Genomic DNA, 16346 nt, shown 5'->3' with positions numbered 1-16346 from the left:
ACAAATGTAATCAATCTGTAGGTAAAGGTTTCTGCTGGCCACAATCTCACTCACACCAACTAGCGTTCACTTTACACTCTGGCTTCAAACTTTCGCGTCGATCGCTGTGTCCCCTGTCTAGATATTCCAAACAAAAAAAGAAATCCACGTTTTAGAAAGAGAAGAAAAAAAAACAAATATTCAAAATTAATAGCGTAGTGTAGTGCTGCAAACACACCGAAACTTAGTGGACAGAACAAAAGCGAGACAATCGGCCACTATCCTCCAAACGGGGGAAGAACAAGGTAATAAATCAGGCAGCACCGGGACTATAAGCGGGCAACACAACCCAAACCATCGGTGGCCAGATGGAGTTCATTGATTAGGGAGAAAGGAATGAAGGCGAGTTCAAACTCAGTGCAATGCTGATAATGCAGAAACGAAAATCAAAAGCAAAAAAACTCGGGGAAAAGTGAGCTCGACGGTGGAAATGAGGGAAATGCTGGGAAGGCATGTGCAATGAGCAGAAAGATACAAAAAAAAAACAAACGCAGGAACTCTCCTCTCATTCACCTCTCATCTTGAATGTTTCCTGTTAGGCCCAAAAAACCCGATGGACATGTTGTTTCAAAGGACATCCTACCTTTCGTTTTGGGTGTTCAAAAAACATACCATAATGTTCCGTTCTGTCCGTGAGTGTGTATCTGTGTATGTTGTTCGCACGGAATTGTGCGGACAAAAATGTAAAAGCAAGAAAAAGGAGAAAAATTAAACATTAAAATTAAACAAAAGCAAACGAGCGAAACAAACTGTTATGTAAACAATGTAGACAAATGTCCAGGAATCATTAAAAAAATAATAGAAAGAAAGCACGAGAGAGAGAGAGATGCAACTCATAAGTGAGACAAAAGAAAAAAGCAAAGAGCGAACGCACGGAAGGGAGCGTAAAGTGGGAACGAACCAGATCCTAAGAAAACAAATGCTGAGCTAACCTAACCTAACTAAATGGCACATATTACGAATGTAGATTAATCTGGTTCCACCACAAAACAGCAACAACAACAACAACAGCAAAAACACAGACAAACACACGCAAAACAAACAAGAAAATGTATAATTTGCGCTAGTTGGTTTGATGAGCGAACCGAGCGGGGTGAACGAAAGTGATGAGTAATGAGGGAATGGAGGGTAAACCGCATGATAAGCGGCATGGAAGGGCGTGTGAGTGAGTGTGTGAGTGCGAGGGGAAATGTTATGCAAATTTGTAAACGGGAGCGTGAGCTCGACTTTGTGAGGAATGAAAATAAAATGTGAACAAAGGAAGGATGTTTTTATGAAAAGAAAACCAAACAACAAAAAAAACACAAACAAAAGAGAGGTTCAAGGCGAACTCGCCGCTTTCATTGTGGAGCCAATGGTTTGGTCCGGTCTGGACTGGAAAGAACATGTTTAACGTGATTTTGAATTCGGTTCTCTCGTCAAACGTTGGCCCTTGAGCGTGGCTACCGTGCGGTAAGTAGTAGTACTAGTTGCTTCTGAATCCTCTCATGCTGCAGATGAAAAATGGAAAACCGCATTTTCACCGCATCAACCAATTTCTAATGAAACGAAACGTTGTAAAAAAAGGAGCAAGTGCAACCATCGAGCGGCCAATTGGTATTTCGCGTTCATCATTGCTCATTCCCAGCACGGCCAGGCGTATAAGAGAATCATTTTCCTCATCATTAGCCGTATTCATCGACGATGCGAGAAACTATCGAAGCGAAACGATGAATTACTCAAATCTACCAACCCACCATCGACACTATTCCACTCCTCCGGTAAATGCTAGAACTGTTTTCCGTACGGATGGAGCCAGTATGCAATCAATAAGCATCATTATGCACTCATGCACCAACCAATAGCATTTACCAACACACATTACCGGTACCGTACCTCCGTCGAGTAGCTTAATAATTGGCCAGATTACTACACGCCTACTCAACGCTCAACGGGCTGCCTCGGGAGGTAATATGTGGATACGATTTCGATCGGATCCGTTCAAATGCAGCCAGGCATCGGCGTGGATCAATCATCGCACGTGCCACAGCATGGCATAGGCTGTGTTACTTGATGTTTGCTGTGCCATTGGCAGGCGGGCTAATTTCGAAATGAAAGTTATCGAACCATTACCAGGATCGTTCGCTGACAGCAGTTCGATTGTGTAAAAATTTTCGATTTATTAAATCCAGTTTATCAAGCTAACATAAGTTACTTTTCCGGAAAAGCTTAATTTCAGAAAACCGTAGACTTTTTTTTAAGGTAAAGACTATCTAAAATGAAATTCTAGCAACGCTACTTATAGGTTGACCTACGAACTTGTTCACACCGTTTATCGGAAGTGTATCTTCATCACATCACAAAACACCGCCATTTATCACTTCCAGACAGTCGAGTTTGAAGTATCTCTTGCGTACCACGAAGCAAGATCCAGTGGTTAGAACTGGTAATCCATCCTTCCATCATTTTAAATCTGAAAACGTTTTCCTAAAAATCAATTAACAATTCTACCTTGGAAATGAAATGGCTAAGCACGATGGATGGATCTGAGGTTTTTTACACTCATGACAATCACAAAGCACTTCTGTCGAAACAGTGAGTAGTATTCCAAGAAGCAATTTGAGAACGTGTCACTTGGAGATAAGAAAAATTCGTTCGCAAAATGGATAACTTTTAAGAAGCGAAGGCGTGCGAAATCATGGCATTCAAATGGGATTAAGCTGGTGTAGCTAAGTAATGTGCTTTGTTGGAAACAAAACCATACGGTTCACAGAACCCATTTCATTCGCAGAAACCATTCGCATTTTATAGAAATATCAAAATAAGTTCACATATATGGAAAAGTATTTCTTCAACATTATAGCACGTGCACTTACGACGCCAACAACACACAAAGAACAAGAAAAAATTTTAGATTTTTTTATAAACCCATTTATTTTTCTGATCCCCACTGAAACTCGCAGCTCACGGTCCACATCTAGGGAGTAGAGAAGTATGTTGAGTTTGGTAATTAATTGTATGTTCTATGTAATTTTATTGTATGCTTATGCTGAAATTGAAGATTGATAATATTTCAGCAATGACAGTACAGTGTCCGAAAAATGGAATGAAGAAACATTATTTCAACAGTTCAACATTCACCACATAATGGTGCTGGAGATCCCTGCGCTATTTAGCGATTTAACTTACTATTACAAACCTCAGGAACTGTGTAATTCTACCGGATACCTGGCGCCTCCATCATCGGATTTCGGCAACGTAGGTACTTAATTTCATGCTTCCGGTGTATTTAAATTCGTCCACTCTCTTGAACTTTAAATTAAAGTTGAGATCATCATTTATCATTGCCATTACATTTCATTTTTGGTGATGAATTATGGCCGGAACCGTATTCATAGGTTTTTTTTTACATTACTGTGGCAAAAATGCTCTAACTGATCGTTCAATCTTGTGTCATATGCATCGAATTAACTGCAATTGATCAAGTATACCTCAACCGGGTTTGGAATCCGTGGAGGATGATGAAACTAAAAGTAAAATTATTCACGAATTGCTGCTTAAAAGTCAGAATAGCATGTTTTTGCGCATGGCTATGCTAATTGTAATGCAATATAATGTTGAAAACAGAAACCAGAGATGTTTATTGACAACGAATAATGCCTGTAAAGCAATCTTTTTCCAGCAAATTATCATTGGCCTGCGCTTTTGTTCTGTTTTCGAAATAAACATTCGATTTGTTTTTGATTGTAAAATCCTCACGAACGAAAGCACAACAACAACATTTATTTCCGAGCAACAACCGTACCGATTGCCATCTGTTTTCTCACTGAATACTATTTTCCATAATCGATCGCTGTGAATATAAATGCCGGTTAACCTTATTTGCCTACCGACCACACGTTCGACTAAATCATCACCGGTTTATCTCGTGTTTGTTTGTACAATCTGTTCATCGGCCTCCTGTACGATAACAGCCCTTCCCCCCAGGAGCTTATAGGTGAGCAAAAGGTGCGGGATCCCTTGACCGCCCCCTTGACTTGATTACAAATCCCTCTCACCTAATCGATGTTAATTGATATCGCACGTAGGTCGGATCATTTCTGACGAAGCTCATTTCCCCCTCACTTTCGCCAGTCTTTCACCGGGGGGGGGGGGGGGGGGGGGGGGGGGGGGGGGGGGGCTATCCGCTATCAGCTTATCAGACAACACTTTGCTCTCCTTCCGCTAGACGTTCGTTCAGGACTGGGGCAGGAAAGTGTTGGGTTGGAATTCAACCAAACCGATCGACGACGATGTGTGACGTGTTGGAATGTAATGTTCACGACGACGACGACGACGACGCGTGTACCTGCCATTGCGATCGTCTATTCAAGAAGCTACATTCCACCATTCAGATTTTCTTCATTTTCCTCCGAAATCTGTGCCCCGTCGGTGGGCATTTTTCTCAACGAACCGACACTCGGCAGAATGGAATGGCACGGGCGCGCGTGCCTCGATAGCATCCGCGAAAGGGTGCGGGGATGTAGCTTTTATCAATTCAATCAATCATTTGCTTCATTTTTCCGCCTCCTTTCCGCGTCGTTCGTCTTTCCGGCAGTGGCCCTCGATGTGATGTGGCGATGGCACGATAACGACGAGGCCAGTCAGAGTCAGTCTGGCCAGTTGATAAGTCACTAGAAGATGCCAAGCGCAATCGACCGAAGTCGCTTTCCTGTCATTTTTCTTTTGAAAACAAATCTCACATCCACGCGTCCATCAGAGTTGAGCTTATGGCACCATTTGTAGTCATTCGTTTAATGTTTTCATTTACGCGAACCGATCCGTTCCACGTACTCATTGACGTCCGCAACACTCTTGGAATCTCGTTCCATCATCGTCATCATCAGCAGCAGCAGCAGCATCATCGCTGTGTTTGCGTTCTGTTCGCTGGCAGCGTGACGTTCGCTGCTGACGAAAGGATAATCAGGCTCACTTCCGGTGCCAGGACACGTGCGCTCAAACACGAAGGCTGTCGCCACGAGGCGACTCTTGGAAATAAATTAATTACTTGCCGCACAAACATTCGACGAAGCGAAAGCTACGTTTCGCCGATTCCCCACCCTGAAGGCCTCTCTCCAACGCAGGTCGGTTCAGGGCTCATTACGAGGGAGCCCACTCGCGGTCCGTGGATGTGATTTATCGGAAGCTGGAAGCCCACACACTCGCACTCACTCTCGCTCACGATGAAGGATGTCCATTTCGTGGCCACTGGCAGCCCGCGGTGTGCACGTTGGTATAAATCACGCCAAGTAGCCTGCGTGCCAGTGAGTTCCTGTGAATTCCAGGGAGCAAGATAAGGCAATCGTGGTGGATTTACCGATTGCGGATTTACTGCTTGTGCGACCGGGTTTTCCGGGTGGCACTTCGCTGACAGAGAGATGTGGTTTTGCATGCGGGACCCAGCGCCACGGAACGCCAGAGGTGCATTTCGTTCCGGGAACAACGGGAACTGGTTATTTGGAATTGCGGAAGTAAAACTGATCGCTGATGTTGTCGTGTAAAGTGATAGGGTGAAAAGGGATCACTTTGCAAATGGAATGTGTTTTACATATGATTATGCCTGATGAACGTTAAAAGCATCGTTTAGCATTTGTTTTTACATGATCTTCTTGTGCTTAAGAAATGTAGCGTTCCAATATTATTGCTAGTTTTCGTTTCGCGCTTTTTTTTTTCTTTTTCGTTATTAAGGGGAGGCTTCGGTAAGTTCTGGCCAATAGAAGGCTCATTTTTGACGTTTTTCTGTAACGCAACCATTCAACTTTATTTTTTCAAGTGAATGTCATATTAAACTATAACTTTTAACGAATATTAAGTTCTAGTTTGGAGAAGATTGATTGAAAACTTCATCCATTTCATCAAATGTATGAAGGATGAAAGATACTTTTTGCGGTGCCCATCGTAGCTGAGTGATGGGTCATCAGAAAAATACAAATCGATATTCTTTTGAGAGATTATAAGTATATCTAGATAGCCCCGGAGAGTTTTGTTGATTTTCCAATTTTTCGATTTTTGGCAGATTTTTGAAGCTGACAAAGTGATGCATTTTGTCTTTTTGCCTAAAATCACGTTTTTTAAAGATTTGTTTAGAAAAAAGTATCAACAAATTTCATGAAATTTCAACGGGACTACCTGACAAAGAGTGTACAAATTATATGTTAAAAATTTCGAATCGGTCGGTTCAGTAGTTTTTACCGTACGATGGGCACCGACTTAGAAAACGTTGGTTTTGGGAAACACTCTTCAAAGTAGCGTGCTGCGTGGAGTCTTGTATGAAACGCGGGGTTTTAAAAATCGGTATCATTGTCAGGTTTTCCTCGATTGATCCAATACTCTTGAAAGAATAAGCATTTAGGGGAAAATAAAATATGTGCCACAAAAATAATTAAATTCCGAAGTCCTCCCTTAAAGCGTTTATCTCTACTATGAATTTTAAAAAAAGTACATACTGTTTCAAAAGATATTTATCTGCATACATGAAAAATATTCGTAAATATGATAAAGTTCTATTTACAATAGCTAATTTCTCACGATCATAATTTGCTAAACAATTTACTTTCAAATCAATTATGTTTAGCAATACGTACAAAGGTTTCGATAGATAGATTTTGTACAAAAATGCATGGTTTTCTGAAAGTGAATTAACACTAAAATTGCAAATTTAATCAAGCGCATATCAAGATCAAATAAGAGAACCTCATCGAACGAAGGCCTCTCATTTAGTACCGTTAATCGACTTTACCACAATATTTGACCATAGAAACTGTTCCAATCCTTGACCATCAGCATCACATCTAAAAGCATAGAGATAGTAACAAGCGCAATATCCCATCACCATAATCATGGCCATCAGTTGCATGCCATGACGCTAGCCATGACAATACAGCAAACAGATTGGCGCCAATTTACACCGCACAACTTCATCCAACCAAGGGCCGCTGACAACAGTCGCGTAGCCAGCACACAATATCCAATAACATTTGTTTCCATCAATAGTGAACAGTTTACCGCAGCACAAGTTCTCATGGCTGGTCCACAAACCCATGCGATGGCCATGGATGTTCACCTGGGCCATTTAGTGGTCCTTTACTCGTGGGCGGCCCCGGTATGTCGTGTGGTAATTAGATTTTAATTGAAATTATTCGCCAGCATCTTCTTCACCGTGTGTATGCGGTGCCGGTATGCACGGCAGTCACGCACGGACACGGACATAGTATAGCAGGGCATGCCAACTGGCCACACTAACCGTACCATACCGGCGAGTGACGTCAGAGTGGTTTAAAATTAATTTCATGCGGATATGGGCAACCACCGGGGGGCAAACCAGTGGAGGAAAACGGGAAATCAAAGGGAGAAAGTGCGTGGAAAGTGGAGATTATAATTTCCAGCGCACAATCTTACTATCTCGAAACACTTCCCGGAGGGGGAGAGGGGGCGGTGAGGCAAAATGGAACCCAATTCCCAATGGCCAGGCCCGGGCAAGACGTTCAGATTGTTCACGTTTAACGCTGGTGAGCATAAGTACCTTCCGGTGCGATGATGAGATAGTGTATTTGGCTGCCTGTTGGAGAAGCGTCCGAGCAGCAGCATCCTAGCAAGCCAGTATAAGCTGGCTCGGTTAATTATCGATTCAAAGTGGAAAGTTCAAACCGACCAAACCCGGGAGGGATTGGAATCGTTTGTTCTCTTCTGCCTGGCTAACCGATCTAATGGGAATGTGAAAATAAATTAATTGATTTGGAACCAGTGGTGGGCTGCGTCCGGTGTGGTTGTTACTTTTTAGATCTGCAGCTGGTGCTAATGACATCAACTTGCAAGGCACATTATGCAGGCAAAACTGTGCTGTCTTTGAAGCAGGAGTTCCTTTTTCTGCCACCTTAGTGTTACTGAAGGCACCAGTTGTCGACGATGCGAACCAACTTGAATCTATCCGGACGAATGAGCGGCAGTGAGAGAGTTCGTTGTTCTGACCGCGACTGGCACCTTGCCAAAAACCATTAAAGTGTGCTCCCGTGACCGACGTGGGAACTGCCAAGGAAAATTACTGTCAATTACTTATGAACAGCGCGTCACAGGACAGGAACAAGTCCGTGGGATTAGTTATCGAATGAAGTGGCATATCCGATTCAATAATCAGTGGCTGGTTATCAGTTTTTGAATTTTAATTTGAAATTAAAAAATAATCAAATTTGTAAAGACAAGAGCGAAAATACCCAGGATTCGAATGGCTATTCCAAAATCAAGTGTTATTTTTAAACCACACTAATACTAGAACGTACCGTTATCGTCTACTCGTCAGTACCAACTTACACCCGCTTCTATGGGACAAAGCGATACCATTTCTGAGGGTGAGTTTGCGTGAGGTCATGCATCAATTTTGGCATGTGTTGCTTGGGGTAAACCCCAACGTAATCGTCACCATGCCATGGCAAAGGGGAAACGTGTTGGAAACGATTCCTTATCACACACCGGACGACGAATTAAGTCGTGAGATTGCAATAAATTTCGGCACATGAGAGCTTGCCTCATAGCTCGCAATATTCGCGGTCTCAGTAGCAGTTCTATTCGGACAGCAAGACCGTTCGTAAGCGCAGCAAGTTAATCCTATTATTGTACCGCCCGTAAGAGCTCGCTAGCCAATCTCAACCAGGGCGAAAATAGGTAAAATGTGCTCTTTACATTGTGCAACATCAATTGATTCGCTTCCGGAGGAGGTAAGTAAGCAAACCGTGACAAATGGTCAAGAGAACTGATCTCATTGCCTCGTTCATTCGATTGCAGGTGCTCTGCAAGATATTCGACCTTCTGGATCTGTGGAACGTGAAAAATGCGTCCCTGGCATGTCGCAAATGGCACGACATCGTCTTTTTGAGTCCTTACATAAAAAGGTTTCAATTTTATATAGAATTATCACAATCACACCCCCTATCAAAAGAAGAGCTAATGAGTCGTAAAAGGTCGATGAAGAAATTAAAAGGTACTGTGAACCGTACAAAACGATGCTACAGACACTTACGGTTGCACGTAAGAGAATATAAAAGTAGCATTCAACCATTATGGAAATCTCTTCAACCGAACGTTATGGAAAATATCTATTCCCTGGAGCTTTTTCTTCACACAACTAAACATCGTTGTATTTTTCCTTTACTAGTCAATACGATACCGCTGTTGCCGCAGCTACGATCGTTTTCATTTACCGAATACAACTCAATCGATCAGGATATTGTTCTACGAAGCGCTTCTGTTCAGTGTGTGAAATTTGGTGAATATACGAAGTTCATTACAATTGATATGCCAAACCTGGAATCATTTGAAGGACCGTTGGGCGCCCTTATTCCACCAGAAGACATTGATCATGCAGTGCTCGTTAAACTGAATCATATCAAGTTAACAAATGGTCTATCTGCTGACACTCTTCAATCGAAGTGCCCATTGCGATTTAGAAATGTTGAAACACTGACAGTGGATTGTCACCTTGGCGATGATATGCTCATTGAGATATGCGATACGTGCACGAGGCTCAAGGAACTGAACTTTGATTATGATCTGCTTATTAATGATTCAGCCGCTATAAAACACATTTCCAAGCTCTCCAATCTTCGCCAATTAAGAATAGATTCCATCTACTTCGATTCTAAGAGTGTTTATGGATTTGATTTCGACTTTGACCTATCAGAGCTATCCCACCTTGAGAACCTAGATCTAGGATTTATTGTTTTCGGTGCAAAGCGGTCAATCCGTCTTCCTCAGTCGATCACACATCTTAGCGTGTCTATTAGTCATACGAATGAAGAAAACATTATCCAGAGCATCATTGGCTCATTACCGCAGTTACAGTACTTACGATTGATTTATGGGGCGAATGAAGAATGGTATGAACCGACCATTTTCACAGTCACTAAGCTAACACAAAAGTCTCTCGATCATCTCAAGCAGCTGACAGAACTGGTGTTCGCCAATGCGGAATTCTATGAATCGGTATTCCTTGACATGGACAAATTGATGCAGCGATTACGTGTGCTGCGGTTCGTGAATTGTAGATTAGATCGCTATCGTCTTCAGGGAATCGAGGAACTGTATCCCAATCTTATGATAGAGATTTCCGAATCAAATCCAATGGTTCCGATATCGCGATGCCCTTCAGAAGAGGATTTCATGAGAGACCGGTACTATGATTTCAGTTGCAATAGTTTTTAGTATGGTTATTACAGCAATAAAGCACGCTCAAATGACTTTAATCAATCTGTAGGAGGTGAATGTGTATTTAAAATACAACTGTGGCAAGCAATTAGGCCAGGAATTGCGGACTGTGTATGTTGAAAAATACAATCATGGCTTGCTAAAATGCGGTCTTTTTACGGTGTCTTTGTTTCTCGATCATCTGAACAATACAGATACAGGTTTTTTACGAGGGCTTTACGCATTTTCTTAAAACAATATTCTATACTTAATTTATTAAATAAAAGGATCGTAAAATTTAATGTAAACTCGGCAAAAATACTCAAAATAGTGTTGAGATTATGTGCTAAAAATTGCAAACCAATCTGCTCAGTAGTTTTTATGCCAAGATAGACATCGACATTGGATTTTTTTTATAGGTTCTCCTTAAGGTTAGTTATCCTTCCTATGGTTTCTTAAGGCAAAATATTGCGAGTCAATATTCAACAACCAAGTGTTACTAAGTTTAGAGCGCATCCATTCCTGCCGGTGAGTTTGCGTGAGGTTCGCTTGCTCAACCCTCAATTAATGGCTAAATGTTAAAGGTTGACTAATGTTAAATTCCCACCGGTTCATGAGCTGTGTACACAGCCTTTGGAAAAGAATACGACAAGTTCTTTCGGTTCACGATCTCACGATCACTGGTGCTGACCGTTGAATATGATTTCGTGTTCGCCGGTGGTTCACTTCTCCTCGGACCTTGTAGTTTCCCTTTCTCTTCCAGATAGGAAAGAAATGGTTATTTGCTGACTAAATGATAGCGATTGAAAAGAGTTCTTTTATTATTACCAACTATAAAATACCTTTATTGGTAAGCACGTAACCCCGCAAAACAATAGCGTTCATCTCGCCTGCATTAACTGTCGTAAGACAAATGGTATTTATTGCATTTTAATTATAGTAACAAATAGAACAGTCTCGGAACAGCTTCGATGTTTTCAAACAATCGGTAAAAGGTGTACTGTCGATGCCTGACGTGAGTTGTCGATGTGAATTAGGGGAAAACCTTCAGCCGGGGATACATGAAGCGTAAACTCTCGTATAAACTCAGAATGTAATGCCAAAAAGTTTACGCTTCGTGTGGCAGGCATAATCGCATAAAAGTTTATACCGAAACGTCAACTGCAATTACATTCGTGCACGTGCAATTACACTATGCTATTACATCAATTACATGTGGTTTTGGCCACAAAAAATATAAATCGACGAGATAAGTTGATTTCTGAACATCTTCTTTTATATTTTAAGATGTTTTTACTGTATATTAGCGATTGTAGAACATTCCATTCATCATAACGCTACGCTTCATGTTGGTGCTGTGTTTACGCTTGCTTTTACGCTCGGATTTACGCTCCGCGGGCCTATAATCTTTTTGGCATTACACTCTGAGTTTATACGAGAGTTTACGCTTCATGTATCCCCGGCTTTATATTTACGCTTGAGTTTACGCTTCATGTATCGCCGGCTTTCCTCCGCACGTTCATAATTCGTTTGGAGGCAAATCGTTGTTGAATTTTTAAATTTGAACACAAGTGTCATCCAGGTGATCGTTTCATCCATCCAGACTACTCGAATAGACCAATTTTCGAACAGCTTTCCATCTCGCTCTGCCCGATTCGCTGTATGAGAGAGTGAACGAGAGAAATCATTTTAGTTACTTTTCCGTGCTCAAGAAAGTGATGAAATCAGCTGTACGGAAAATTTTAACTTTTCTTTGTAATTTATGTTCAGTCAGGTTTAATGAATTCAGCGTTGGTTCCAAGGCCCGCCGAACAAGAAATTCGTACTAGATGGGTATAAAATAAATAAATGAAAATACAGGAACTATAACGACAAATCTCAATGCTTTGGCACAATGATACTTGATCTTTTTTGGATTTTTGCGGCAATGATGCACTCAGTAGGCCGGAAACGCAAACAACCGTTCATCAAATTCAAATTGATCCGTTTGGTTTGTACTGTTCGACAGTGGAACAGCGGAAGCAAAGAAAAACTCCTTAACTTATGAAGACTATTTGAAGGCAGATGAACTGTGAATTGCATGTTTATTTGATTTAATACTTTTAAAATTAATCGCCGGCAGCAGTTGTCATCCGACCCACTCGAGTAACAATAAAACAAGGATCAACAAAACTGCGCACTATGGAAATGGATGCACAGCACCTGTGCCCAATAATTCACTAAAACAAGGTCGATAATAAATCGGATAATCGGAAGATAAACTTGACCTTAAACTTGATATGGTGAGCTATGTGTATGTGTATGTTTATTGAAAACGCGTGTTTCAAAAATAGAATGCTTAGAAATAGATTTGTCACTAATCACTAGCGATGAATCGCATTGTGTTGTCGAACTTCGATGCTAAATTTAAAGTAAATAAATAACAAATCGTTATCTTAAAAATAGATTCACACGCTCCCACTGTGCTGAAATCTCCCGCCGTACCGATTTCTTATCAGCTGTTCACCACGCGGAAAGGGAGGGAGAGATTGCACTGTTTTTGTACCGCACCATCATCATCGCCAACCCTCCACCACCGTTTACTTTCGCCGATAATCCGTTCTCGGCCTCGTCCTCGGCGACGCCTTGGTATGCGATAGAGTTTTCAGAATCTGACGCGCTGTTCCGGTGGTGATCGCGTTTCTCGTTTCGATGGTGCGACCCGCGATCGTTCAACCTACTCAGTGCATCGCACACACCAGCAAGTGCATCACACCGTCCCTCTGTCCGTCCGTCCATACGCTCTGGTTTACCTCCCGCCCCGGTCCACTCCGTTGTGCAAAATTAAATTATCGCACTTTGCGTTGGTGTTGCCCATCCTGCCTTGTGGTCCACTTGCCCTTTGTTCACAGGCGCGCTTCGGTTGATTAACCAAACGGAAAAAAGTGATCGCGATGAGTGAGTGACGATCGACGATCAACAGCAGTAAAACCGCAGAGGCCAGTAGTGATGATCGTCGTTGTCGTCGTCGTCATTGGTACTAGTGGTGTTTAAGCGCCCTTCAAGTGAAATCGTTCCGAAACCATCCGATCGAGCGAGCTGAAGAAGTGACCAACTGTCTTCTGCAAGATGGATTTCATTGACAAACTCACGCAGCTGATTGCCGTACCGGTGAGACACATTAGGCGGCAGCTACAGCGGCACGATAGCAGGCGCGAGTACAGTCCACTATCAAGCCTAGACGACGACATACGTAAGTAGCGGGGAATAACGTCCACCTGATGCGTTGGGGGGGGGGGGGGTTTCCTTCAGGCGGGAATTACGCTGACCGTGGGGCATGCAAAATCGTGCCGATATGGCCACACGCTCGCTGGTGCGTTTAGCGAAACGAACAGACACGCGATTCGTGCTCGCCAACATTTCTCCTCCGGCGGCAAAGCAAACAGTGCGCATGCCGGCTGACTAGGTTGCTATGCACCAGACGTTAGTAGTTTGTCTGAATATCATGCCAGACACAAATAATATCATAGGCAATATAAGGTTTAAAATCGAATGGGCTATACTCTTATCTCACAGCAAGGGCTTAGGCATTCTCTTATTTAAATCCAACTTTAATCATTTCTTTCCGACAATATTCAATTGTGTCTTATTTACTCACGCAAATCTGCTGCGCTATTTAAGCGATGAAACATTAATTTATTATTTCCATATATACAATTGTTCCTTACCATTATTATTCAACGGATCCTAATGTGTTGGTTTCTTCTTCTAACTAATAACATCAAATTCATCCTCGACGTCGCAGAGCAGATTTTGTTTAAACCGAGATTAACGTAGTGCATAGCGCGCTAATCAGCCGATCAGATGCCGCCGATACCGAAAACTCCCCTCTGGCTGGAGCGAGTGAAAGTTTCGAAATAAACGGCTGTTGGCGCGCTAGTCACGCGTTGCTTACGCTTCACTGCACCACGTGCGCAAAGCCACTCAAAGCACGTGGTTTACACTGCAGGTGGCGCCTTCCCTTGCAGTCGTAATGTTTTCTCTCTAAATTGTTATGGTATATTTAACGTTAAAATTGTTTAAGAAATCGTTGCAAGCACTCCGCGTAAAGTGGACGATTCAATAACGGAATTTCGCGTAATGCTGACACTTCCATCCTCCTGGGTACCATTTAGCCTAGATCGATTTCTTAGCCAACCGATCCGGTGGGCAAACACTCTACTCGTACCTTCGGACGCCCAGTCTGATGCATTCTACATAACGAGTCAAATCAGTGCCAGTCAGTAACGGTTCCGAGAAGGGCTTCGCTTTGCCGCCGCCCCATTTCAATTTTTGATAAATGCTCGCTCTATTCAAGCTCACTCATCACTTGTCAGGACCGTACAGCTGGGGAAAACAACTCGTCCGCCCTACACATTGTTCCAATTCATTCCGGCAAGAGGGATACCCCACCGTTGGCGTTGTTTGGTATTTATTGAAACCAATTCTATATCATTATTGTGTGCTTCTGTGGCATGGCTGGCTCTATGACCGCCCCTGGCATTATGATTTGTCTGCTCAATTTAAAATATATTGACGGCATAAACGTCCTGGAATCGACTGGATGCTAATCGATGAAACAAGCGAGCATAAACTGGGTTACGGGTTTGTTTGAGTGGAGGCGTTTTCGTACGTACATTAGCCTCGATATCCATCGTATCGCTCAGAGCAGCCATGTGTTGAGGAAGAGGCAAACATTATTCTAGTTTGAAGAAAAATGAAAATAATTTTAGGAACTGCGTAACGACATAACAGTTGTTGTTTCCGGTGATATATATGATATTCCGGTGATATCATTATAAATTCAACGAGAATAGATTACTTCGATCCCCTTAAAAAAATAGAGCATACGGATTGAAATGATTATGGCGCAAAGATAAGTAGATAAAATTTCATTTAGATTCTATTTCAGAATGATACAAATAAATTCATGTACAGCAACAACAATTCATGTAATGGTCACTTGATACATTCTGCATTTCACATAGAAATTTAATGGACGTTCTCTAATTATTACCCCTTTCTAAAATTCTGTATTTTAATGGATATTTGGGAAAGCTCATTTTGGGAGCATTGAAAATGCCTGCCAACAGTACTGGCAATTCAAGAGATACAGTGACGAATAGATCCTTTGTTCAGATAGTTAAAATAATCCCATCACAGTCACACTAACTAAAAAAATGGTTCGATATTGATAAAGCGTTATTAATCCGTACGTAATATCCAACGATATTAATCCGTATTCTATTGTGTGGCGGCCCTAATTGTATGTATACATCGTGTTTATTGGTATTTATTTATTTATTTTACTATGCCCAACTACAAAATCCTATGAATCCACTGCCCATCTGTCCTCATTTAGACAGCTGTTGCCAATAAGTGAAGGGCACTAAATGCTTTCTACCTTTAATGTTCTCATAGCCTTTAGAAATCACAACTTTATGTCGAATACTGTCCAAAAAATGTTGAAATATAATTCACATAAGTTCCTATTTATCTTTGATTAATAAATCATCCATTATTGTATGCATTATGACGAGAGATAATTCAAGACGGTACTTCAATTTCTCCTGCAAGCAAGCTACTCGGCTAGTAACAATGTATGCAATGCCCGTTGGCCATATTTCGTCAAATCCATAACAGCGCTATCATGCTGTCATGCACACACTTTTATCACCTCGCGCGCACCTTTCGCTACAAAGTGAGATATGACTGTCCGTCCATTAGGCACAATGTATGCATCAGCGCAAAAAAAAAGTCCATTCCCCGCGAACCACACCCAAGGCTGGTTCCGTCTAGATTGCGTGCGAGATACAAAGTAACAGGATCACCCTCAACCCCCTCAACCTAGCACGTCTGGGCGACTGGAATAGAGTGCGAAACCACACAATCATTAGCCAGCAACCATTGGATTGACATAAAACATTGACTTTCGTTCGCTACAAAACGGCCAGGGGAGTGTGCGGTCACCTTCTACGTGACAGGTTAAAGGCCATGATTCGATCATTTTTCGCCGCAAACATTAACGATGCCACCGCCGGACCGGTGAACGTTAGGCAACAAAGTTGCCATGTCGCGGTCGGAAACGGATCCAT

General features: G+C 42.1%; 2 protein-coding genes across 3 annotated transcripts in view; one reads left to right on the top strand and one right to left on the bottom strand.

Annotated features, from left to right (window-relative positions):
- Positions 1–16346, bottom strand: part of LOC126575241 (unconventional myosin IC) — a 143880-nt gene that overhangs the window by 402 nt on the left and 127132 nt on the right. The gene's annotated exons all lie outside the window — the stretch shown is intronic.
- The window catches only part of LOC126575237 (probable phospholipid-transporting ATPase IA), a 52462-nt gene continuing 48652 nt past the window's right edge, over positions 12537–16346 (top strand). The window contains exon 1 of one of the 2 annotated variants that reach the window (XM_050235841.1): positions 12537–13465. In XM_050235841.1, the coding sequence (XP_050091798.1) occupies positions 13342–13465 (124 nt within the window). In that variant the 5' untranslated portion in view covers positions 12537–13341. The remainder of the gene's footprint in view (positions 13466–16346) is intronic. The other variant, XM_050235827.1, reaches the window with a different exon arrangement.

Source organism: Anopheles aquasalis, chromosome 3, assembly GCF_943734665.1.
Source record: "Anopheles aquasalis chromosome 3, idAnoAquaMG_Q_19, whole genome shotgun sequence".
Lineage (NCBI taxonomy): Eukaryota > Metazoa > Arthropoda > Insecta > Diptera > Culicidae > Anopheles > Anopheles aquasalis.
This window is presented reverse-complemented; position numbering and strand designations above follow the sequence as displayed.